This window comes from Lissotriton helveticus, chromosome 5_1 (genome assembly GCF_964261635.1).
Source record: "Lissotriton helveticus chromosome 5_1, aLisHel1.1, whole genome shotgun sequence".
In the NCBI taxonomy this organism is placed as follows: Eukaryota; Metazoa; Chordata; class Amphibia; order Caudata; family Salamandridae; genus Lissotriton; species Lissotriton helveticus.
The window spans coordinates 365432446-365460313 of record NC_136065.1 but is presented as its reverse complement, the minus strand read 5'-3'; the positions used below and the strand labels follow the sequence as shown (position 1 = coordinate 365460313).

Here is a 27868-nt window from a genome sequence, read left to right as displayed (position 1 = left end):
GTTAGAAATGGTCTTAACAGCAGGGAAGATTGGGAACGAATAGTAGACTGATATATGTCCCCCCCTTGCAGTATCACTAGTTAGATAAGTCTTGTGCAGGAGAACAGAAGCAGAGCTGTACTTTGTGTACATATTGTAAAGAACTAAATAAGATCAGAATTTCAAGACCAGTCACTTGCTTAATACATAATAAAGATGGTCTTTGTATAACTGAATTTAATACCATCAGCAAGTTTAACTAACAAGCAATAGTGAGCTGCACCCTGTCCATTTATAGGTAAACATATGATATGGAAAATCTCTTGTTTTATATATGCATGTACAGTTAAAGACGATAATATGGTAATAAAACTACCATTTGTGTGCAGTGCCAGGACAACCGGCCGCCACATTGATTATCATACATATTTGGATTAATTGTAATGCATATAGTTTGGTGATTTTTCGTTCCTTTTATACTATCAGCAAGTGTATTTTATCGGGTATAGCAAGTTGCATCCTGTCTTATGTGTAGGCATCTCTTATGCATTTAGAATTAAATATGACAATATGGTAATAAAATTGCCATTTATGTGCATTGTCAGGACAACCGGCCGTCACACACACTATTACGAATATCTGGACAAATTGCAATGCTTTAAGTATTGCGATTGTTTGTTTCAAACGTGCTCATCAGCGTGTGTGAGGTAAAGTTTATTGAAGATCAGGACTTGCTTAACAACTTAAAAAAAAAATTTTTTTAAACCTGCAACATCGAGGTTTGCCGTGTGATCGATATTAACCAATCAAATGAGGGTTAAAGAGTGACCAATCCCGTGCGTCCTACTATTTAAATAGAGAATGGAGCGAACACTCTCTTTTACTGAAACAGAAACCCAGAGACGCTGCCCTGTGAGGAGCAGGGAGACCGACAACATATTAATTGGTAAGAGGGACTCTAATGTTTTTTTGTTACATTATGGGACATGCCGTGAAATTAGAATAGCATTGCAACGCATTAACAATGCTGACTGTTGCTGGTCAATACAAAGCCAGTGTGATAGGCAATGCATACAAAGTAAATAATTAAAGCCCTGGGAATGGCTGTTTTAAATAATTGTTCTCGCAATCCATAAACAAATAGTGACGGCGTCTGTGGAAAATGCTTAACGTAGCACTATAGAGCAGGCAGGAACACGTTTATTTTGGCAGGCAAATGGTGACTAATGTTTAGGCACAACTTCGCGCTACTCTAACGGGGGCGGTTGCAGTCACTGAGCACAATGAATGGTTGTGTTCACTACAGGAATGATTATCTTCGATTGATATGACACTACACTGAGCTTTATGGCAATGTGTAGGACGAATAATGGGAGCTACTTTAAGCTCTATCAATACTTATTAGGGTAAATGCTATCTAAATTTATACATTAATAAGTAGGCTATAAATATGAGAATGAAGCCTTTGTGCATTTTATACAATGATAACGCCAGGAGGCTTGAATCTTACCTGCCACGCCATCGGGCGGAGCCGTGAGGGAAACGGCGGTAGTCTCTGTCCAGCGAGACGCCGGGAGGCAGACCGGACCACATTCCCCAGCAGCCTCTGGGACGGCAGCGCGACCGTGACGCGCCAGGAGCGCCCAGACGCGCTAGTAAAAGGCTGACCCCCGCGAGCCTAAGGGGGAACACCAGGAGGCTTGAATCTTACCTGCCACGCCATCGGGCGGAGCCGTGAGGGAAACGGCGGTAGTCTCTGTCCAGCGAGACGCCGGGAGGCAGACCGGACAGACCGGACCACATTCCCCAGCAGCCTCTGGGGCGGCAGCACGACCGTGACGCGCCAGGAGCGCCCACACGCGCTAGTAAAAGGCTGACCCCTGCAAGCCTAAGGGGGAACACCAGGAGGCTTGAATCTTACCTGCCACGCCATCGGGCGGAGCCGTGAGGGAAACTGCGGTAGTCTCTGTCCAGCGAGACTCCGGGAGGCAGACCGGACAGACCGGACCACATTCCCCAGCAGCCTCTGGGGCGGCAGCGCGACCGTGACGCGCCAGGAGCGCCCAGACGCGCTAGTAAAAGGCTGACCCCCGCGAGCCTAAGGGGGAACACCAGGAGGCTTGAATCTTACCTGCCACGCCAACGGGCGGAGCCGTGAGGGAAACGGCGGTAGTCTCTGTCCAGCGAGACGCCGGGAGGCAGACCGGACAGACCGGACCACATTCCCCAGCAGCCTCTGGGGCGGCAGCGCGACCGTGACGCGCCAGGAGCGCCCAGACGTGCTAGTAAAAGGCTGACCCCCGCGAGCCTAAGGGGGAACACCAGGAGGCTTGAATCTTACCTGCCACGCCATCGGGCGGAGCCGTGAGGGAAACGGCGGTAGTCTCTGTCCAGCGAGACGCCGGGAGGCAGACCGGACCACATTCCCCAGCAGCCTCTGGGGCGGCAGCGCGACCGTGACGCGCCAGGAGCGCCCAGACGCGCTAGTAAAAGGCTGACCCCCGCGAGCCTAAGGGGGAACACCAGGAGGCTTGAATCTTACCTGCCACGCCATCGGGCAGAGCTGTGAGGGAAACGGCGGTAGTCTCTGTCCAGCGAGACGCCGGGAGGCAGACCGGACAGACCGGACCACATTCCCCAGCAGCCTCTGGGGCGGCAGCGCGACCGTGACGCGCCAGGAGCGCCCAGACGCGCTAGTAAAAGGCTGACCCCCGCGAGCCTAAGGGGGAACACCAGGAGGCTTGAATCTTACCTGCCACGCCATCGGGCGGAGCCGTGAGGGAAACGGCGGTAGTCTCTGTCCAGCGAGACGCCGGGAGGCAGACCGGACAGACCGGACCACATTCCCCAGCAGCCTCTGGGGCGGCAGCGCGACCGTGACGCGCCAGGAGCGCCCAGACGCGCTAGTAAAAGGCTGACCCCCGCGAGCCTAAGGGGGAACACCAGGAGGCTTGAATCTTACCTGCCACGCCATCGGGCGGAGCCGTGAGGGAAACGGCGGTAGTCTCTGTCCAGCGAGATGCCGGGAGGCAGACCGGACAGACCGGACCACATTCCCCAGCAGCCTCTGGGGCGGCACCGCGACCGTGACGCGCCAGGAGCGCCCAGACGCGCTAGTAAAAGGCTGACCCCCGCGAGCCTAAGGGGGAACACCAGGAGGCTTGAATCTTACCTGCCACGCCATCGGGCGGAGCCGTGAGGGAAACGGCGGTAGTCTCTGTCCAGCGAGACGCCGGGAGGCAGACCGGACAGACCGGACCACATTCCCCAGCAGCCTCTGGGGCGGCAGCGCGACCGTGACGCGCCAGGAGCGCCCAGACGCGCTAGTAAAAGGCTGACACCCCTCTCGCCCCACGAGTCACGCGCGGGAGCGCCCGTGCGATGCCCGGGCAAAGGGCGGGCCCTCTGAGGCCCTCAGAGGTCAACAGTGGTCGGTCGGGCCACCCGTTTAACATCTATTTCCCGTTGGAAGGTGAGCCATACTGTCCAACATGGGGGAAAGTCATAATATCTCCACTAGTACAATCAATATAGATACTCAGGGTATGGAAGTCCCTGCATCACTACAACTCTCGTTTGAGAGTCTCTTGGATAATGCCTTTAATGAGATTGCCGAGACTGAAAGGAGGTTATCCTTGGCTTCCCAAAGCAATACCCAGCCGACCATTATTATTAGTCCTACTCACACTATACCCCTACTACCAGAGGTAATTGTAGTAAAATCTACCGCTGCGGTGCATTCTTCTGTTGTATCACAGGAAGGACATACCCTTGTTACAGCAACTGACGCTGCTATTGATCTTGAACGGCCATCAGTGTCTCCAGCGCTTTCAGTGGTAAACGCTAAGACCATAGGAGCGAAACGTAAAAGGGGCCCTGCAAAGACTGTTATAAACAAGAGGAAGCAGCCCCCTAGGAGTGTTAATCAGCCAACCCCACAGAGCATGTGGTCTAGGGGGAAGAAGCGTCAAACAGAGGTCCCGACAGTTTGCTTGGACACAAGGGACACAGGGGATCATTGTGATACTGTGATAATAAATGATGGCACCAATTCAATCTGCACACAGACGGATTTCCCTAATGAAAATGTTCATCAACTTAAACCACAGGGGAATCTTATAGAGACTATTGCAGATACAATTTTTAAACAATTAGAAGGTCAAATGATTAAACAATTTAATATTATTTTTAAGAGGTTTGACAGACTGGAGACCCTTGTCAAAAATGATGAAGCTAAGAGGAAAGGTATGGTTTGTCTGGACCAAATTAGAGGTGATCGCCTGTTAAAAGATTTAGAATCTATTACCAGTACTCTAGTCAGCGGAGAGCTTAATTCAGCTACAACTAAAGGGGCAATAGGGGCGCCAAATGTCAATATCGCCCCTTTGACATCAGTGGAAGCTAATATAAGACAAAAAGACTCTCCAAAAATTTCACCTCCCATTCCTCCACCATCCTCAGGTCTGCGCAATACCACCACGAACATTACCAAAAAGAGCAATCCCTCCAGTGGTATAGTTAAGCAGAAAGTACCTACCAGACCAGTCCAGCACAGGGGTCAACCGGAGGATAATAGACCAATAAAACATCAAGGTCCTGCCTTACATCTTCCTCCTGAGTCGTGCCCATATGTTTTGGTTTTGGCTGGTATACCACCACTAGGGGAGGGCCAAGGCGAATCTTGGGTACAGCTACACAACAAATGCATTGACTGGTTAACTAAGCACAAGGGGGTTGGCTATGATATAACAAATAAAATTCTCTCTGCTCGCCGGGTGACCTGGGTCGGTCCCCTGTTTAAAAACATCAACGGGGACTGCATCACAATCAACTTTAGGAACCCGGGCATAGTAAAATATTTACTAAACAGGAAGAATACTCATAATGGTCCATCTACCGTGGTGACCCCCTTACCTCTAAGTTATTTTTACAGACCCCCCCAACAGACTGTTGCAATCACCACCAATGTTTCTGTTACATAACAGATTCTCAGCACTATCAGACCAGGGCACATTAGATTGACTGCCGGCAACTAGGAAAGATTCTGTTATAGTGGTGCCCATTGCTGACGATTTTCCAAAGACTGTAGATTCTGAGATGGTTTTGGCATTACCCCAGCCCTCCCTGCCACTAAACCCTCAATGTGACCAACTGGCAAATTTGACAACCATCGCTGTTTATGATGCTTGCCCAGGCACTAATGAAAATTTGACCATTGTAAGCTGGAACATTGCAGGGTTAAAGACTAAATTAGAAAATAAAGCATGGAAGGACTGGGTAAATTGTTATGATATTTTAATGTTTCAGGAAACATGGAGTACAACTAATCTGTTATTAGAAGGGTATAGCTGTCACAACAGCATTGTGCCATCTCCACCCTTAGGCCGTCCAAGTGGGGGTTTGTCAATTTGGATAAAGATACCAGCAGGGGTAAAAACTGAAGTGATACAAACCAAAAACTCGAGTTTTATGGCACTGGTATATGTAAGAGATGTAAAATTATGTCTGATTAATTTTTATAATAATTATTTTTTATCACATCCAAATTGTAATTTTTTAGACCTGTTTAATTTCTTTGACGATATATTAGAGGGGCGTAAATACGGGAAGTTTGATGGGATTTGCTTAGGAGGGGACTTTAATGCTCACATCTATCTAAGAAATCCCCCATGCAGGAGAGGTGTAGAATTATCTGATCTCCTTGCAAATAGAGAACTCATAAACTCTATGGAGTTTGCTGGTAACAATATAAGCACCAAACCGGTTCCCACTTACATCGGCCACGGAAGTGCAACAACTATTGATTATATATTTGTTTCATCTTCCCTTGCCGATGTTTTATCAAAGGCAGAGGTAGTGTGTAATGCATATAGTGACCACTACCCAATTGTGATTCATCTGAAATTGTTAGGGGGGAAAAAAGAAAAAATCACATAGGGAAATTGGGGCAGCAAACTTGGCTGCCACAACGGATGGATTAAGGGTTGTCTGGAGGGGGGTGGATAATAGGGGTGTTTTGGGTGATGTGATTAGGAAACATCCTGCATTGATCTCGGATTGTCTAGATATTGACAATTGCGGGGGTAATCTGATTAAATCATTTGGTGAACTCTGCCTCGCAATAAAACGCGAAATTTCCAAGCCAACATCAAGGAAAGTTGAGGAAACCCCAAAATGGTTTGATGCCTCTTGCTCGAAGGCAAATCGGGATCTAAGGGCTGCTCTCATGGCTAAACCACGGGATATTCCTCGGGTAAGGCTTCTGAGAGCAAGGTATAAATCCACGCTGCGCATTAGATCAAATGAACTAGTTAAAGATCACTGGGAATCCCTTGTATGTACAGCCGCCCTAAAAGACACTCCAGGTTTCTGGAGGGAGGTAAAGAATTTGAGATCATTTGGCTCAAATATAACATCAATCAACTGTAATATCTTGGGACCTGCGTGGGTGGAGCACTTTTCAAAGATGTATACTGTATTCGATCACCCTGAAGTAAACCTTCCTCCCCCAACTCCCTTAAACATCACATTGCCTGAGGTAGAGGATGCTATTGCCGAATCTGCCAGTAATAAAGCACCCGGCCCAGATGGTCTCTCCATCGACCAATTAAAATGTGAAATTAATTTCTGGGCACCGTTACTTTGCAATGTTTTTAATAACTTAACGTATGAATCCATCCCTGAAACATGGTCAAATAGTACTATCGTTCCCATCTTCAAAAAAGGCGACAGGCTGGATCCTGGGTGTTACCGCCCAATATCATTAATTGATAACACCCTGAAAGTTCTGGGCAGGGTAATTTTTAAAAGAATTAGAACTTGGGCAGAGGAAAGTTCAATTTTACACCCAAGCCAGCTAGGGTTTCGTAGTAAGGTGGGCACGGTAGAACAGTGCCTTAACCTAAATTTGATAATGGCAAAATATACAATTGCCAAAAAATCCCCCTTATATTTTGGTTTTATGGACTTGAGTTCTGCTTTTGATTTTGTAAACCGTTCCCGTTTATGGACCGCCCTTCTTAATTATGGTTTAGATGAGAATTTGGTGCATTTTTTATCTTATCTCCATAGCAACCTAAGAGCCCGTGTGCGTATTAACTGCTCTGGTGAAGTTTCAAGCGATATTTTAATTGACAGGGGGGTTAGACAGGGTTGCGTTCTGGCCCCTCTGCTTTTTATTTTATATATTAATGAATTGAGCAGCTCATTAAGTACTCTAACTAAAGATGTACCGCATATCAAGGGCATGCCCATACCCACCCTACTTTACGCTGATGATGCGGTCCTAATGGGCCGCACTCCAAAGGCCCTGCGTATTTTAATCTCAGGTTTCGTTAGTTTCATGGCTGATCTGGGCTTAAGTACAAATTTTAAAAAATCCCTTATTATGTCCTGTGGCCCAAAAAAGCACAAAATTACAAGGATAACCTCAGAGGAAAATGTTTTACACAGTACATGCACTTTCCCATATTTGGGGCTGTTGTTTTCTAACAGCGGATCATGGCATCCACATGTTTCTTATGCCAGAAACAAATTAGGCAAAGCCATCAACTCCATAATTTCTTTACGCCAACCCAACCATGCGGATGTGATAACACCATTAATTAAGATTTACCAAACACAATGCATCCCTACTGGCACTTACGGTGCAGAGGTATGGGGATATACAAACTGTCTCCATATCCAGACGGAAGAAAATAGATTCTGCCGAAAATCGTTGGGAGGAGTTATTTGTGCCTCAAATTTCATATGTCACAGTGAATTAAACATCCCCTACATAGAGGATTTTGTTAGATCAAGGCCTGCCCTCTTTTGGTTAAAGATATGGACAAACCCGGCAGCCATATTGACCCAAGACATAATATCAGACTGCTTAAAATGTGATAGGGCACATTATATACCATGGCTAAAAGCAGTAAATGAAAGTCTAACGGATGTTGGGTATGGTTATTTGTTTACATCCCCTAACCTTATAGATCGTTCCTATAAGAAGTGTATTAAAAGGGCTTTGTTCAACCTATATAGAGAAAAACGAGAAAGAATACACTTTCCAAAATGTACGGTTGCAAAATATCTGGGCCACTCAGAGCTCATTTCTAGTTACTCTGCCCCGCCCCGGAAATACCTATGCTTACATCTTGGTAGGTGGAATAGAAGTTTACTATTCCGTTTCCGGGACGGGAGCATAGTTAATTTGTTAAATTTTCCACTGGGTTACAACAAACATCTAGAAACGCTAGTTTGTCCATGTAACCCGACTATGAAACAAAGCCTTTTGCATTTCATGTTTTTCTGTGATTTTTATAAATTGTTTACTGTGCACTTTTTAATACCATATTGCAGGAAAAACGATCTGGTAGATTTTAAGATCGCAATGAGGAACTTGTTAATGTTGGGTACCGAGGAAATAATATTTAGAGTGAGTTGTTTTCTTAAAGCTGCTGTTCGCTCACGAGCTACTTTGCACATTGACTAATAAGAATTTATAATCTGTATATTGCACTTTACATTATCTTCTTTGTTCGTACATTTTAATCTGTATATATATATTTGTTTGGATAGTTGTTGCCATTCTTAAGATTTAAAAAAAAATATATATATTGTATATATTGTCTTGTCTTTTTTAACATGTCTTTGCATTTTTCACATCAGACAGATCATTTTATCGGTTGTTCATTTATTGTATGGTATTGTATGTTATCGCATTTGTTGTGTACTTTTATGGATTTATTTTTCCGAATAAAGATCTTTGACTGACTTGACAATGATAACGCAAAGTATAACAATACCTTTAAAATAAATTTCTCACACTACAGATCGCGTTTTAAATCCTGAGGACAACCCTTGATTTTAAGAACACCGTGGTAAATAGCATTTCGGGCACGGCTACAGCGATTTTTGGAAGTGACAGGAAATAGGTGGTGAGTGTATACCAGCTCTTGCGCAAACAATAAAGACAGAATACAGTATTACAGAATATTGCCCTAATACTGCCCCTCTTGAGCTAGCAGTAGCAGCCACACATGGACCATCCCTTGGCACAACCCATAGAGCCCAACCCAATGTCAGCTCTCCCCCCCCTCAGGAAGGGAGGTTTGCACCTAGAACTCGGAGACCGGATTTGCCCCCGGAAGCCAATAGCTTTATGGTAGTACTGGCGGGTGCCCCTTCCCTGGAAAGCGGTGAAAAAGAAAATTTTATAACACTCAAGAGGAAAGTCATCAAGTGGCTTAACTGGAATAGGCCCTTACCTCCTCATTTTAATAATGAGATCACCATGGTTAGAAGGGTACCTTGGCTGGGGAGGACGAGGAAAACAATCATGGGGGATTGTATTATGGTCTCCTTTCGTGACCCAGGCACAGTTCTACACATTTGTGCAGGGACGAATAGATCACTGGACTCCACTATTCAGTCCCTGCCAGTCTCCTTTTTCTTCCCCCCCACCCGTATGTACCATGAGCCAGAACAAGGCAACTGGACAAGGGTAGAGCGGAGACCTAGATATCGGGAACATGCCATACGTCCAGTTAACCAACTGCCGGATACCCCCTTCTTCCATTATAATCGGTTTAACTGTTTGGGGGGGTTGGAAGGGGTTGATTGACTGTTTACAAATAAAGCCCCGGAAACTATGATCACGGAAAATGGCTTTAGTGATTCTCCCGAGCCAGTTGGAGCCATTACAGAAATTGTACCCGTTGTAACCAACTATGATCAAACTGAGCCGGCTCAATCCAATATTCCCCTTCCCGTGACGCCTGATACAGAGCGTCTGAGACTTATCTGCTGGAATGTGGCTGGAATTTTCAACAAGCTGTCTACCCCAGACTGGGTTGCATACATTGAGACAGGGGATGTGTGCATGTTTCAGGAGACCTGGGCCAGGGAGGAACATACCCATCAGGGATACCAGTCCTTTTCTATCCCGGCCAGGTGGGAGGGCAAAGGCCGACCTTCTGGTGGATTAACAACATGGGTAGCTTCCCACCTAGGCTGTGAGGCTTCACGCTTAGTGGTACCATCTGACGATATCCTTGTGGTCTTACTATCCTGGCCGAATCAAGTAAAACTTGCCTTTATTAATGTCTATTCTAGGCCAGTGGGAGTAGCCAGGGAGTCACCTACGATTGACGAGCTTGCAACCTACCTAGCTGAAATACCCGGGGATTTACCCTATATAGTAGGGGGGACCTAAATTCCCAATTTGAGCCGCTGCCTGGCCTCTTAGAAGGCTTCCAGATGGAGGAAGAGGCCAGGTGGTCAGTACCATCGGTAGAAGCTCCTCCCCCGAAGGCTTGGACACCCTTGGCGTTGCAGATCACAGCCCTAACCCTAAAGTTTGGAATTAGAGCCTGTAATGGGCGAATTAAATCAGATGTACCTAGTAGAACAACCTTTAACAGAGCGGGAAGAAAATCCCGCTTGGACTATGTTCTGGTACAGATAACCAACTGGCCTACCATTAGGGATTTTAGGGTTACCGAACGGCTGGAAAGTGATCACAACGCATTAGAACTGGATCTCACACATCCTGGCCTCCAACAACCCATAATAGCGAGTGAGGGAAACCTACCTGAACTGCTTTTGGCCAACAACAAAAAAAGGATCAGGTGGGAAAAAATAGTTGCAAGCCAGGAGAAACTCCCGAAGCTTTATGCGGGGCTAATCCCCATCCTAGAGAGTGTAGGAGGGCTGGACATTGAGAGGGGCAATACGGAAACACTTGGTAAATTATACCAGGCCCATGAAGATCTTATAAAGGGTATGAGTCCTTTCCTGTATAGCAACGCACATAATGCAAGTAGGGGGCAAGCGCCAAAAACCATGTGGTATAATGCGGCCTGTAAAAAAGCAAAACAAGAACTTCTAAGAAATATTAAGGAGGGCTCAGGTGGGGAGACGCTAAGAGAAAGCAGACGGGCATATAAAAAAGTACTTGCCCATGCTAAAATTGAATGGGAGGAGAGCCAATGGGAGGAGCTCAACAAATCCCTTGTAATGGGAGACCACAGAATGTTCTGGAGAATAGTGAATGGGGGGTCGGGGAACCTCCTTTCAGCTATTGAGCCCAACATCGCAGCTGGGGTCTGGCAGGCTCATTTTCAAACCCTTTATAGCTCGATGGGGGGAGATAGCATGGGTGATACTTGCAGTCCTCAGGGGACATATGAGGGGGAATTAGTAACAGTGGGAGAGGTTAGGGCAGCAATAGCTGGTTTGGCCTCGGGCAAGGCGCCAGGTCTTGACGGCCTGCCTGGAGATCTTTTTAAGCAGGAACCAGATGTGTGGGCCCCATATCTAGCCGTTTTGTTTAATGGAGTCTTATGCGGCATGGAAGTCCCAAGTACTTGGCTGGGGGCGGAGGTGGTTACCATATTTAAGAAGGGCTCGCCCCTGCTTCCAGCCAATTACAGACCAATTAGTCTGATTGATGTGCCCCAGAAGCTCCTTGGGAGGGTACTGCTCAATCGGCTCCAGGACTGGACAGAAGAAACGGAAGTCCTTAGTCCTTACCAGGCTGGATTTAGGAAGGGAGTATCAACGGTGGACCAGGTCTTCCGATTGAACATCATTTACTGGAGGACAGTGGTTTTCGATGGTGGCAGCTTATACACAATATTTGTGGATTTAAGAGCCGCCTTTGATCTGGTGCCCAGAGGCAAACTTTGGAGGGTCCTGGCCGAGATGGGCGTACCTGCGGACATTCTAATAATCTTGCAGAGGTTACACCACAACAACTATGCCAGGGTGCGGTGTGGAAAGTCGGGGGAGTTGACGGACAGATTCCCCGTTGACAGGGGGGTTAGGCAGGGCTGTGTGCTCGCACCGACCCTGTTCTGCCTCTTTGTCAACGGGGTAATCGCCCATTTGAATGGCATTGAACACACTGATGCTCCGAAATTGAACGGCAGCAGGGTGCCTGCAATTATGTTTGCAGATGACACCCTGCTGCTGTCCAAAACCCCAATGGGGATCCAGCGGATCCTTGATTCTTTCGTGGCCTTTTGTATGGATAGGGGCCTAGAAATTAATGCTGGAAAAACAAAATTCATGGTCCTGAATCCAAGTAAAAAATTGCGCCCGAATCCACTGCTGGGAGAGGCACGGTTGGAAAGAGTCTCCACCTTCGATTACTTAGGTGTAACCTTGAATGAGTCCATGTCGTGGGGGGCACACCGGACCAGGGCTAACCTTAAACTGGTACAGACCACTGGGGGCATTACACGGATGTTGAAAAATTAGACTTATCGGCCTCTGGGTCCGCTCATCCAGATCTACAAAGCGCAGGCCAGGGGCGCCACAATGTATGGGGCGGAACTGTGGGGACATACACCAACTCGCAGTCTGTCGGTAACTGAGAATAATTTTATCAGGCAGATAACTGCACTCCCGCCAAGTACCCCGCTCCTTCCCCTGAGGTTGGATCTGGGATTGAGACCAATAGCCGATGAAATAGGACTGAGACCCATAGTCTTCTGGCGAAGACTGTGGAGCAGTGAAGCACTTTTAGCCTACAGGGCTGAACTAGGGGAGCTGATATCCCACCCAAAAGCGTTACAGATCCCTTGGCTAAAATATATTCAGAATCTATGTACGTCACTGGGGTTTCCTGATCTTTGGTCCGATCCTGCTGAGGCCTCATTAAGCATCTCACGCAGAAATTTGGTCGATGCCTATCACGCTCATAAACTATCCTCGGCTATGGAAAATCAGCGAGAGGGATCACTGACCTCTGTATTTATGCTAGGCAAAGATATATACAGGATGGAAAGGGTGCTGGACGCTATGTCCCCCGTGCTGGCCAGGAAGCTGTTTCTGCAATGGAGATACGGCATCCTGCCCGTGCGGGCTTTTACGAGCTCTTGGACAAACCCGCCCTCCCCTAAGCAGTGTCCAACATGCTCTTATGCTGAGGAAAGTGATTTGCATGTAGTTCTGTTTTGCCCCACGTACTCGAAAGCGAGGAGATACTGGCTTCTCCCACTTATTAGAAACCTTGGTGGCAGAGAGTATCTCCCAATGTATAGAATTTTAAAAACTGATCTTTCGAGTCCAACTGTGTTTGCATTGGCTAAATTTCTTACCAATGTCTGGCATATTCGCACCAGTTTGCTGAAGTCACGGTCATTGAGTTAGCTCCAGTCTCCTATATGTAAACCCTTATAGTTTTAACCTACAGATATGAACGATTTTATAATGTACAAGTATGTCTTATTACTATTAATGATGTTTTATGGTGTATATGTTTTATCTTGTTGTGTATCTTTGATGGCCGTATGGCCGAAATAAAGATTTAATAAACAGAATATTGAGTTATTTTTACATCATGTCTTTCATAGATATACAGCACCTGAACTTAGATCGGTGGCTCCTCCATGGCGGTGTACTTTTTAAATTTATAAATATACAGGTACTGTTGTTATTTGTTCTTTTATATTAGAGAGTACCTAGAATCAAGATGTAAGGTCACCCATAGTGTTAATAATTTCTTTCTTGATAATCTTATTTAGAAATTGAACTCACTATACCACGTAGACGTATCGGTGCGGGTGTACTCTCAACTGAGCATATTCAGACGAAGACGCGATATTGCAAAGTGTCTCCTAATAAACCCAGAAAATTGATAATTAAGGTAAGAGACGTAGCAACTTTATGTTACTGTGTCTCTCCAAGTAACAGAATATAGGATTCTGTGAATAGGTGACAGAGGAGGGAACCACATACAACCACACTATGAACTGAAAATATAGGGGCGAAAAGTGTAAAGGTCTAAATGTGTTATGTAAACTAGCTAAATGGTTTTTGATATAACAATGAACATATAGAAATGAATGGGACCATAGATGTTTTTAGATAGACAGAACATGTTAAGTTTAGGTACTTGTAGAAAACTTTTAATTGTAATGTTGTCTGATTGGTAATTGTGTGTCTCTTTATAGAGAAACAGTCCTGAAGAAGGTGCCTATTATCAACACCGAAACGCTGCGCCGACATTTGTTCTCTTGAACAATTTTAACATATGGATGTGTAATCTTTGTTTTTAACAAATCTGTTTTTATATGTATTGATTTTTTTAAATGTCTATATGTAATTGTTATTGCACAATAAGTTAATTGTATGAAACAGAATAAACATATGTTTTAATTTTGTAACCACACTCTTGCCACAGACATTTTTTATTCGTACACTTACTGTTTTGTTAGAATTGTGTTTAGGTATTGTGTTTACAAATTGCTAATACCATTGATTTAAATACCTTATTGTAGTCCCTTTTGATATGAGTAAGTTCATACTTTTGTGGTTGTGAGGTTGACCCAAAAAACAGGCAAGTCCTATGGTGGATGCATAGTATCTTTTGGACCAACGTAGTAATCCATTAGATACATACTCTAGGGACATCATAGATCTTTTTGAGCTTCATTATGAATGCACACCCACAGCGGCCAATACTGACGAATGAAATACATTTTCCCACACATTATCACATTCCAAAAAGCTCGATTTACATTGTACCAACCCACAAGTTAATTATTAGGAATGTCCCAAATTCGATTTCCACAAGCCGGACAAACCCATAATTGAAAGCACTATCCATGTAATGAAAAGTCGTAAGGAAAGAAACAATTCAGATGCTGAGTAGGATAAGATATGTGCAAGGAACTTAAAGTTAACGATACCCTGAACATTGATTGGCAATTTCAGACAACGATCAGCTAGAGAAATTGGCCTCGCAAAAGTGTCAGTTTCAGGTGACGGGGTCAGCGTCTTGCAGTTCACTCACAAATCGGAAAAGGCCTAGTTAATGCGTACATGAACAACGAAGCCCATGCAACTTTGTTCTTTCGTTTACCTCCACGGCCTACGTGAGGGCAACACAAAATGGCGTCACGAACAACTCAAACAAAATGGAGTCCGGTTCCGAAATCACGGAACCTCAAGTCCACCCCCTTCTGGCCCCCAGGGGCCCGCTGGCTACTGTCCCAGGGGGTATCGTTGATCCAGCCGCTGTGATCCCGGTGTCCCGTAGCAGGGGCCCCCCAGGTTATGTCCCCAATGATTTCCTCTGTACTCTAGCTTCACTCCCTAGATCCCATCACCAGGGGATCGCCGCAGTGTCTCGCTGCTCTCAACGTGCCCCACGGGGAACTCAGGGCCAGTCACTGTTCCCCCCGCGCGAGCCTCGAGGCCCGGGGTCGCCGCGGGTGAGGGGTGTCCCCAGGAGCAGGGCAAGAAGTATCGTGTAGGCAGTATGGGGTGAGGTTATTTCCCCAAAGGCAGCGCACTGGTCTCCTCCGGGGGTGGCACCTATCCAGCGCCACTGGCCCACCCCACCTCAGGACTGCTCCGGTAGCATGCCGTTAGGGCCCCGCGACCACTCCACCAGCCGATGTCTCCGCTCACAATCCGCACTCCCCAGGCCCCTGCTCCAGCTCTCTGGCCTCCGGGGGGACCGCCGCTGAGTCGGATCACAATCCTGGCCCGCCGCCTCTTGCTATCTCGGGCTTGGGGCCTGTTCTGCCAGCCTGCACCCTCCCACGCGCGCCTCGAGGCCTGGACAATCTTGTGGCCCCACTTCACGGTGCGGTATGTAATGGGCCCCCTAAGGAGGGCTTCTCTCCAGCCGAAGGTTCAGCCGCGCAGGGGGGAGGGGGCCTTGCGAGCAGTTGCGGCCGCTCCTCACCTGCTTGTCTGGAGGGATCGCTTCCCAGGCACCTGGGGGGCAGCGCTGTACTCGGCTCGGCCCCGACCCCGGCTCAATCTCTGCAGCGCCCGGGCCACGTCGGATGCCGCCATTTTTTTGACGCCCGTTCCCTAACACAACGGGGCCTCTCACGGACTCGTCCGCTTGACTCCGGGCATTCCGACTGGGTCCGCTGACTCTCCTCGTCGTCACCTTCACTGCCCTGGGTTCAGCAATATTTTTCGGTTGATTTAGGGCATTTTTGAGGCTATAGGCGCGGGCTGCGATGCGGAGCTCTAGGGGATTGCTGCCGCCATCTTAGCCTGCTGGCCACGCCCCCCCTGGTTTTAAAATGCCATTTATAGGAGATTTGCTGCCCATTGCAACGAAACAGACTATGCAGGTTCTGTGACTTATGCGAGTCTGGGTTTTAAAAAAACCTGTTACTTCTGTTCATTATTGCTTTTTATGGTGAATACTCTAACTGCAGATTCCTAACATTATGAACTGCACAAGGCACCAAACTGGATCCGTAAATTGTTTCGGCTATAGCTCCAGCATGCCAGGAGTTTCACCTTCGGCCTTCACCCCACCCATGGTGCAGGGGCGGCCTTAGGCATGTGCAAGCTGTGCACCTGCACAGGGCCGCCAAACCCTGTGGGCCGCCACGCCAATACTGTAATCTTCTGCTGACTCTGCCTAAGTGTGAGAAATTATGACGTTGCACGTTCATGCGTCCTCGCGCACACACCAAGTATATTTCGGCTCCTCAACCGGCACCGGAGTTTTCTAAATCCTGAGCTACGGCCGACATTGTAAGGTAAGAGAGCTTGCTGCTCGATAACCCTCTTCTTCATTTGTCCTACGCTGCGCCAGACAAGGCACGCACCCATAGCTGAACCGGCTTTTTACTGATTCTTTTTGCTGCACAATACCCTGCATGTCCCGTCTGAGGATTAGACGATGGCCTACCACCCCCACCTCTCTCATTTATCAGGAGGCGTTAGCCCCCCTGCCTTTAAATAAAACCGCAACAGCATGTGTCCATTTTTGTAAACCTTTGCCGGGCGGGGAACTTTCTCTAAGTCAGGAGGCCCCTTCCCCGCATACAATGACCATGTTTGACTGTAACCATTGCCGGCATTTATGAAACGCGAGCACTCCCCGTGTTTGGTTTAAATCATGTCGACCCTACCTAGCCAATTTAACCTTTGCCTGTACCAGTAATAATTGTGAGTAGGCGCACGTATTTTAGGCCACACTCGGCCTTTCACGTTGAGCCCCGACTGGCACTCCATGACCAGCCATTACTGAGAGTGGGCCTTTTGTCATTTCTAGTCATCACCACATGCATGAGGCTACTCACACTACAACTCTTGTGTCATGAGCACAAGGCGGCTATGCAGTGCCTGCAACGGACGTGGCCATCCGCCATGCGTAAGACGCCATATTCGATATGAAATCGATATTAATGTTTCCGGGCAAAGAGGCCACCGATTCTTTCTCTGTTGGGGGGCTGCGGGTCCGGGGCCCCTGTCATGGCCCTGGCACTGCAGCCGTCTGTGCCAGTCCCTCACGTCGTGTGTTACAATACCCTCCTCCTCTTAAATTTTATCGTTCTGAGACGAACTCGGAAGGGTAGGAGCAGCCTCAGGTACTGGTCATCTAACGCCTTTTCTGGACGTTTTATTAAAACACCTTCCTGAGCTCCGGGGGGGCTCCGCCCCGCCCGGGGCCCCTCTTCCAGTGCCCCCTACCTATGCTCCCTGCCCAGGGCCACCATGAGCCTAGAGCCGCCCCTGCATGGTGCTAATGGCACAGAGCCGTACACTGGCTCCACCACTGTGTACTGATGACAGGTCCTCTCCGCACCTAACTTTGTGGCAGTGTTCATCGTCTTCTAAAAAAACGCTATCACAATAATGTGCTAGTTACAATACCCCTCCAAAAACTACAGGCTTCAAACCATGCTGTGTCTGCAGGAAGCAGATGTCAATCACGGATTCATACAAAGTTTACCTTTGGTGCTTAGGCTCCAAGCACGTCTGGAAGCCCAACAAGTGCTCCCTGATAAACCCGAAAGGTATCCGAGTCAGTAGCCAAGATTTACGTTGCCAAATACAGGAAGCGGGGTCAGTCATGGTCATAGTTCCAGCCCGTTCCAGATCCAATCCTTGCTCCTGGTCCAAGTAACCGCCCTCATGTAAGTCCAATACCAATACTTACCAAAACGGAAAGACAGAAGTGGATATTATAAGTGTAGAAAACAGCACTAGTCTCTTAATAAAGGCACACCGGAACTTCACAACAGACAATGGCAAGTTACTTTCAATTGGGGTTTGCACAGCTCATTCTGGGTCACAACTGTTCTTTCCAGGTTCACAAACATACAAACGCTTGCAACTTGTGTTATATTTTCTTATTGCTCTTTTTACCAGTTCCCACTCAGCTTTTGTTGTTTTCACCCTGTCCAGTTCCTCTGAGCGCTGCACTTCCGTTTTACCAGTTTGTTCATGTGCTTCACTTCACTGTCTCCTCCCTTTACCCGATAGCTGGCTGCTCACGTTACCTATGGTTTTCACAGGAGGTGGAGTTGTCTCTTGGTGTTTCCCTGGCTTCCTCATAGCATGGTGCTGAAGTAAGCAGTTTGCCCCTGTCACTTCATTAGACTGTTTTTTTTGGTTGTATGCAATTGCTTCGATCAGTGTAAGTCCCTATACCATAGGGCAGATTCCACCTGCTTCAAGAAGCAGTCCAATGAAACTAACAAAATTCCTCCCGTCAAAAATCCAGATCCAGTGTTTTTATCTCTCTTTTTACCTCCTATATCTTTCCTATAGGTCTTCTATTGTCTTTGACACTGTGATATCCAGCTCCTGAGAAGGGTGTGGCGCAGCGGCCAGGGAGTCTGACTCAGGACCACAGGGTTCACGGTTCGATCCCCGGCTCTGGCAGCAGGTTAGTCCAGCACCATGTGACTCGGAGTAATAGCTTGCTTAATCTTCCCGACGACCCCCAGCACCGGGACACCTCACCGGAGGTAGGAGTGCTCTTTACAAATGCTGGTATTTCATTTATTTAATGGAAGGTGTGTAAGCACTGGGTGAACTGTCTCCCCCGACGGATTCCGACACATCAAGGCCCAACTCTGATGCCTTATATCAGTTACAGAGGAGTAACTCAAGTGGGGTCGCATGAGTTCCGACCTCAGAGGGGAAATACACAGGGCTAACCAGACACATAACATGGGCAGGGCAGCAACACTATGTGAATGTTCCTGCAAATCATATCGCGAAGCGCATAGCAAACTGCATATATCATTTCATGTATAAGGCCATGAGAGGATTTCACTTCCTGTGCAGGGGACCTGCACACCAGCTCTTAAATGTAGAGCCCTACAAATCTCAGCTTCTGTTCCATATGGCTGTGAATACACTACCCCTTGTGCATACAGCCTTACAAGGATTCTCTTCTAGCCACTTACCCTCTGACTCCCATCCCTCTGAGCTCTGTGCCCCGATAACCCCACCCACTATGCACACAAGAACCAATCGGCCTATCCCGTGCAAACCATCCTGTGGGCCCTTCAAATCCCACCCTTCATGTACACATGGCACTGCAATCTGCCCATCTGTTCAAGGAATGGGCAACACCTCAACTAGCATGGGATACTGCAAACCACTTCCACAGGCATTTGGTCTGTGCTCAAAATCATACTCCAATAAGCACTTAGATCTGCTAATGTTGCCATAAGCCTGACCAGTGCCTGCGAAATGGAAGTAAGTAATCAAAACGTAACCGAGGAAACACGGCATTAAGCAGTAGACAAACAAGGACAACACGTTCTGCATTTCTAGCCATGGAAGTGCAATATCCCAGTCTCCCCCCAGAGCCAATCGTTCCCAGGGCTCTATAAGAATTCTTCGCATTGGAGATGAATGAACAGGCATCTCACCTATTGCGGTACACTTCTGCCCGCGAGTGGCCAAAGAATCTGCTCACTGGCTGACTCTCATCTTGATCCTGATATCTGTACCTTCCAGTCAGTAAACCACCTAGAGACCAAAGTAAGAAATCAGATGGCGGCATGAAAAGAACATCAGAGCAGAATAGCAAACAGCTGTGAACCAAAGAACACCATTTATGAACAGAACAGCAGACAAAAATGTGAACAGAATAACTTTTCTTCAGTCAGTGACGTTATTCCCTTAAAGCCCAGGAGTATCATAAGTGACATTAAATGCCCTGAGACGCCCCCTGCAATGACATCATCACATGACCTTTAATCTCCAAAATGGCATCATAGGGAGGGACCCTAAATGATCAACGGCCCTAAAGGCACCGCAGGCTGTGAGTTTCACTGGGGTTAACAATAACTACAACAATTGAAAGTAACAAAAGTAAATACAATGCTTCACTTATTGACCTTACATTAACTAGGATTTTGCCATGTTTTGCCAGTAGTGTAGCCATAATATGGCTAGGGCATAGCAATGATAGGACAGCGGGCACAGCGGTCAACATATACATGATGTGTAAGATGCAGGGTTAGATTCCAGGTACAACATAATATGCCTGGTATAGCCTCATATACCCATGCACAGCCCGGTATGGCCAGGTACCCTTAAAATGCCCCATATGTCCAGTTACACTTACAACACACCCAGGTAAAGCCTCACACGCCTCAACACAGTCTTGGTTGCCATGTACACTCACAGGCCAACTTCAAGTCTCAATTGGTCAGGCCTCAAATACCCATATCCTGTGCAACCTCATACTTCCTGCCATCCTCCTCCAGGTTACTTTTTATAGAGCTCATTCCCTTGTTGGGAGGGTGAACATTGGTGGCAGTTGGTCCGGGTACTGGAGCGCGCAAGGTAACTCCTGCAGCATCACATCTCCCATTTTACCTAAAGTGGTGTAATACAAAATGATGGGGCCCCTCTGTAGAGTTTGATGAGGAGGCCCCTGAATGACTGGGGGCCCTGGGGACCCATTCCCCGCAAGTGCCTCGTTACACCCCTTCCTCCTGCTGTAATGTAATAGGCACTGGGGAGGCTGGGATGTTTTCCAGTGCCACCCACTTTAGGAGTCAGAGGCTGGAATGTGGAGCGTTACTGAATAATGTGGGAAGGAGCCACCAAAGAGGATCTTCTCCATCTAGTGCAGTTGCATCCAACATCATTTGTGGTACCTCTGAAGGGTGAGGACGCCTGGTGCTTATTCTTCTTGTTCTTGCTGCGGCTACAACACAGACAGCTTGGCAGACTTCTGCTTTGCCTTTTTCTGCCACATCTTGTTGAAGTGGCAGAGAGAAGAAACATTTCCGTTGCTTGCTAGCACCAGAGCAGAAAAGAGGTCTTTTATTATGGGAGGTAGGTCCCTATACTAACGTCCTGGAGTCAAACGTCTTGTCCAGCTGGCAATCGCAATTTTTGTGAACCACCAATTTTAGATGACCCACATCAATAATGTTATCCCCTGATGTCCCCTGTTGGACTCTGCGTTGGACCGCAAGGTAAATGATCTAGTTTTGCTTTTGTTAAAATCCATAAAATGTTTTAATAAAATAAATAAGGTTACCCCATCCATAGACCGTCTCCATTACCGCTCCTCACTGTGTCATCGACTTGTTTGCCCCATCCGCTCTCACTTCACATGCACTCATGGCCTCACAGCCCTTAGATCACACATCCACACACATGCCACAGCCACACTATTTAGAATATTTACAGCGAATCACTACATAACTATGCGTGAGATTGCTTTCTGTCATAGTCACAATGTAGAGAGATGCTGAAACCAAGAGTTGTGCAGACTTTTCTTTGATCTGTTTTTGAGCAGTTCAACTAAACAATGAAACACAACAAAGACACAATGAGAAATGAGGACGGTCGCCGTTGGATTCTGGACTAAAATATTCAGGGGTCAGATGTTTTAAAAAAAACACTGGCTATTAAAATTGTGCAGGAGTCCAGAAAGGAACCACTAGTGGTAACCCCCATTCTTGGTCCCAACTATATCACCTCAAAAGCCTTCCCTTTGTTGTAGTTGAGCTAGAGGGGAGACAAAGGGTGGCAACAAATGAAAGTAAACGTGGCTCTCTCAGAGCCATTTCTGACGTATTTCACTGCAATCTCTGATAATCATTAACCAGCTCTCTATCAGAAGGAGGACGTTCAGCCAGCTTTGTTTTTAGGTCGAAGCCTACCAGAGAACAGAGCTGCCTGGTTGTGAAAATACTTTTTGTGGACATTCTGAAAGCTTGCCTTGTAATGCATTTGGTCCATTGCTTACCATTGGTTGTATGGGTTGTAACTCAAATTAATGACTTTCTATTTGCTGGCTTAATTTGTTTTAGGCTGTCCAGCTTGAGGTAGTCCCTCCTGTTGAGCATGCCCCGTTTACTATATTCTTCTAAGTGCTTGCTTTATGCAATCATTTTGATGTCATTTTGCTGTGCGTTCAAAGACAGAAGTCAAATGTCAGGCTCTTCTACTGAGAGAGCTTGGTACTTACTTTTCTTTCTCTGACTTCAAAGTGAGAGTATTTATGCAGCAATGTTGCTAGGGTTGTGTTTTTTTTCTAGCACACAATAAATGTTAGATGGTTGTATATTAGCTGTTCAGATATTTCAGAATATGGCTGAATTAAGAAAGCAGCTATGAAGCACATTCTTTGGTAATTTTGAGGAGTGGTGGAAACCAATATTTTAATATGATTAGGACTCCCTGTTTTCCATTTTGACAGATTTTTACAGATAAATACCGACAGAAAACAATGTGTTTTCTGTCTGCATTAATTTTTAAAAATGGATAAATACAGAAAATGCACTTCTTTTCAGTGACTCTTCGTGCTGTCTTTTATGAATTTAGCCCAACAGCTGAGCAGATGCACAGCATGGGAAATTAAAAAACGGGATGACATTTCTTTAAATAACTGCATTTGTCAACATACATTTGTGGTATAATGCTAATATTTGCAAGTGGAGGTACTGTTATGTAATATTTGGCAACTTAAATAGCTAAAACACGACAGACATCAAAGTATGAGTGCGTGTCTATCATTTAAATAAATATGGAAATGTACAGTTTTACAACTACATTTATAGGCAAAACACAAAATAAATATGGATAAATACAGATAAAATGGCCAAAAATTAAATATGGATAACTACAGATGGTAATGTTAAAAAAATAAATACCATAAAAACTGGAGCCCTAAATATGATCAAAGCAAATCAATAAATTTGGTGATGCCATTTACATTATTGTTTGTGCGTTGTGTAGTTTTTATCAGGAAAACTGTATGCCTGTGCAAATGCAATGGTCATTTCAATTGAAAATGTGTTGTTTGTAATGGCAGTGTGCTACCACACCATGCATACTCCACTTTATACCACTCCACTCTACTCTTTACCAATGCACTCTATGCCACAGCACTCTACGCTACTGTACTGCACTCCACGCCAATGCACTCTAAGCCACTACACTTTAAGCCACTCTACTCTGCACCACTCAACTCTACACCATTGCACTCTAAGCTGATCCAATCTACGCCTCTCTACTGTACACTACCCCACTCCATGACGATACACTCTATCCCACTTTATGCCACTCTCCTCTCTACACCACTCCAGGCCACTCCACTCGTCACTACTGAACTCTACACCACTCTACTCTGCAGCACTGCACTCTACACCAATGCACTCTACTTTGTACCACTGTACTCTATGCCACTGCACTAGATACCACTGAACTCTTAAGACATTCTACTCTGCGCCACTGCATTCTCCACCACTGCACTCTATGCCACTCTACTCTGTACTACGACACTTCATGCCACTGTACTCTACACCACTTTACTGCACTTTACTCTGCATCACAGCACTCTACGCCACTCTACTCTTCAACACTCCACTCTATGCCATGCACTCTAGTCTGCACCACTCTATTCAATGCCATTACACTCTACACTACTTTCCACCACTCTACTCTGTGCCACTGCACTCTATGCCACTCTACTCTGCGGCACTTCATTCTATACTACTCTGCACCACTGTACTCTACACCTCAGCACTCTACACCACACCTCTCCACTCTACACCACTCAGCTCTACACCACTCCACGTCACTGCACTCTACACCACTCTACACCATTACCCTCTACGTCACTGCACTTTTAGTCTCTATTCTACTCTGCACAACTTTACTCTACGCCACTGCACTCTATGCCACCCTACCGCACACCACTAAACTAGGACACTCTAATCTGCAACACTGCACTCTCCACCACTCTACTCTGTACCACGGCTCTCTAAGCCGATGCACTTTACACCCTATACTCTACTCCACTCTACTCTGCCTCACTCCACCCAACTCTTCAACATTCCACTCTATGCCAGTGCACCCTATGCCACGCTAGTCTGAACAACTCTTATCAATGCCACTGCACTCTACACCACTTCATTCTGCACCACTTCAGTCTACTCTGCACCGCTTCACTTTTAGCCACTCTACTCTGCACCACTTTAATCTATGCCACTGCACTCTACACCAATGCACTGTACGCCACTGCATTCTGTGCCACTCCACTCAACTCCACTCCACTCCACTCTTATCAACTCTACGTCACTCTATTCAACTCTACGCCACTCCACTCTATGCTACTGCATTCTAGGTCACTCTATTGGTTGTACGTCCTTAACAAACAAATCCTCAACTACGCATATATGCCTTTACCACGCAAAATGTTGCCTTTACCACGCATGACTTTACAGCAAATAAGTAAGTATCTTGCAGGCAAGTATAAAGCCTTTTTATATACACATGCAGACCTGTGTGTGTATATATATATCAGGGCATGAGTGTTTAGGTGGGTACGGGTATTTGGGGGGGCAAGGGTATTTTTAGGGTTTAGGGTGGGTAGAGGTATTTGATTGGCAAGGGAATTATTAGGGTTTAGGGTGGGTAGGGGTATTTCGGTGGTAATCGTATTTTTAGGGTTTAGGGAGGGTAGGGATATTTTGGGTGGTAACACACACACACACACATAAAGCATAGCTCCATTGGTGGGAGGCTAGCAACCCTCACAGGGCAGCAGCCTCAGCGTGTGGGAACGGACCCCTGCCAAACATTACTCCACTGTTCCTCCGAGAAGAATAACGCCGTACACCCAATTCTGGTGGGAAATTATAAAGTATTTTATTTGAAAAAATGGAAGGCTGCTACTGACCTACTTGTTTCGGCGCTCATGCGAGCAAGGCTCATTTATGAGAGCCAAAAAGCGTAGGTCCGTGGCAGCCTGTAATTTTTGACAATTTGTATGGAAAAGACATTCCTGGTAAAAGCATATGTGTTAAGGATGTGTATTAAGGGTTTATTTTATTTTATTTATTTATTTTATTTAGAGAGTTTTATATAGCGCGAACGTGACCCTTGGGTATCAAAGCGCTTCACAGTTACATATACATGAGGTAGGTTTGAGATACAACTCGCATTACATTACCATATAGTGAATGAGGTAGGTATGTATATAGCTATATAGTAAACGCATCACACTGACATGAGGTAGGTTAGGTATACGTCAAATGGGGATATATCCTGGAATATGTACAATGATTGCTAACAAATTAGGCTAGAAATAACATCGGGATTAACCTTTCTATATAATTTCAGTCTGCGTCTATCTCCCAGGTTAACACATATGTTATTCTACTAGCCTACTATACTGTATGTTGTATTCCTGTACAAATAGTTCTTAATTGTCTTTATCTGTGCAAACTTCCCCCGGGTTCTGGGAAGGTATAGCGCCGCTATGTTGTTCCCCGTTTATCCAGAGACAATCTCTTTCATTCGATGTTCCGTCTAGGCACCTCTAATAATCTGTGGCGGTGGTCCATTCTTGTCTATGTAAGGAACTTACTCATTAGGAAGATCTTAGCTTCCTTTTTGAATGTTGCCGTGTTTGCAATTTTCCTGATCTTCGGAGGGAGTGAGTTCCATATTCTGGGGGCTGCCCCAGAGAAAGCTCTGTCGTATGTTTTCTTCTTCCGGAATATGGGTGGCCTCAGCAGCCGCTCCTTGGCACTCCTAGCTGGTCTGCCTCCTCCACAAAGTTCAATCTTCTGGGCCAGGTATCTTGGTGATACATGCCATTTTAAATTGGATCCTGGCTTCATATGGTAGCCAGTTTAACGCTTTTAGGTGTGGAGAGATATGGTCGAATTTCCTCGATCCGGTAATGAGCCTTGCTGCTGCATTGAGGCAAGCTTTTAGTGGTGCCGTGGAAATTTTTGGTAGGCCTGCTAAGGTTGTACATCCGTATTCAATCCTTGAGATAACTAAAGATTGTATTGCCAGTTTGAGATCTGCCGACGAGATGAATGGTTTCACTTTCCTTAAGTAGTTCAAGTGAAAGCGGGCATTTTTTGCCATTGTTTTGATGTGGGCGTTCATGTCTAGATTCTTATCCAGTGTGATTCCTAATGATTTGGCTGAGTCCACTAGCGTAGGGGTGCGGTTTAGTGCTGTGATCAATTTGGTCCATTCAATTGCCTCTGTGTTATTTTTGGGTGGTGAGATTACTGGTTAGTCAGCTTATTGTCTCTTTTAAAGCCTCATTGATTAACTTGATGTCCTCTATCGATGCGACCTTGATGTAAATCTGCATGTCGTCCGCGTACATGTGATAAGATATGTTTGCGTCCCGTAGGATTTCTGCTAGAGGTTCGACGTATAAGTTAAAAAGTGAAGGAGATAATGTAGATCCTTGAGGGACTCCGATCGAGTTCGGACAAGATTGGGAAAGTGTCTGGTTGACCAAGAATCTTTGAGATCTGTTCTGAAGGAAGAATTCAAACCATTTCAGCACATTTCCCGATATTCCCATTCTTTTATTTAGTCTGTCTAGTAATTTTTCATGATTTACAGTGTCGAATGCAGATGACAGGTCGAGAAGGATTAGTAAACATGTTCTATTGCGATCTAGGGCCTGTATTGCGTCATCAACGATATGTAGGATCGCTGTTTCCGTGTTGTGGCCTGCCCTGAATCCCGATTGGCAGTCGTCCAATAGCATGAACTTAGCCATGTGTTGGCTCAGTTGGTTTTGTACACATTTCTCGATTAGTTTGGCCAGTAACGGAATGTTGGTAACTGGGCGAAAGTTATTAGGATCTGCTGGGTCCGCTGTTGGTTTCTTGATGATCGGGACAACTTGGCCTGTTTTTAAGCATTCTGGAAGGATCCCTTGTGCTAGCGAGGCATTTATAATTTTTGTCCATATTGGGATGATGATGTGGTTGATGTTTTGTAGACATTTGGTGGGGAGTGGATCATTATAGTGGTTATTCGGTTTGATATCCGCTAGTGTTTTAGAGATGGTGTTCTGATCATATAACTTGAAAGTGTCCCAATGAGCTTTGTTTTTTGCTTCCTCGGGGTCGGACGTCAGAGTGGTATTGTTCAGTCTGTGTGGTTGGTTGGGCAGGTTGTCCGCTGCCATCTTGAGCTCTGTTTCCATAGTGTTGGCCTTGTCGGTAAAGAAATTTGAGAATTCTTCACAGCTCAGCTGAGTTTTAGTGGTTTCTTGGGCCGATTTTGACAATTTGTTAGATTGTTGCTTTAATATCTCAAATAGTTTCCGTGGCCTGTTTTTGGCGTTATCCAATTCTGATCTAATATATTCTTTTTTGGACTTGAGGATCTTTTTGTTGTACTTGTTTCTGACTTTTCTGAGTGATTTCAGCTCTGGTGTTGCAGGGTGTTGTCTCCATTTTCTTTCTACCATTCTTAGTTTCCTCCTATCTTCATTCAGTGTACCATTAAACCAAGGGTTTTTGTCCTTTTCCGAGACTCTTTTCAGCTTTAGTGGCATAGTAGTGTTAACTATATTTGCTACTGTCGTAATGTAGTGGTCAGTTAGATCATTCACATTCCACATGTTGTTTGGTGGATTCAGATCTTACTCACAATTTTCTACTAACCGTTCCATATTCGAGTCTTTAGTGTCCCGGATCCACTTTTTGAGTTTAATAGGCTGCACGATCTTTTTCCTTTTCAGTGTTGGTATTAGGAAAGGTATGGCATGGTGATCTGACCAGTCGCACGGCATAACTGAGTGGATCCTTATGTCCTTGTTTCTTGATAATATCCAGTCTAGCGTTCCTCCTTTTGAGTGTGTTGGCTGTGTGCAGGCTTGGGT

The 27868-nt window shown here is 46.0% G+C and overlaps 1 protein-coding gene across 1 annotated transcript in view; it reads right to left on the bottom strand.

The window, feature by feature from the left end:
* Window positions 1–27868, bottom strand: part of LOC144754563 (aflatoxin B1 aldehyde reductase member 2-like) — a 302692-nt gene that overhangs the window by 155949 nt on the left and 118875 nt on the right. Inside the window, exon 6 of the mRNA XM_078642496.1 lies at window positions 19620–19719. Coding sequence (XP_078498622.1) covers window positions 19620–19719 — 100 coding nt within the window. The remainder of the gene's footprint in view (window positions 1–19619; window positions 19720–27868) is intronic.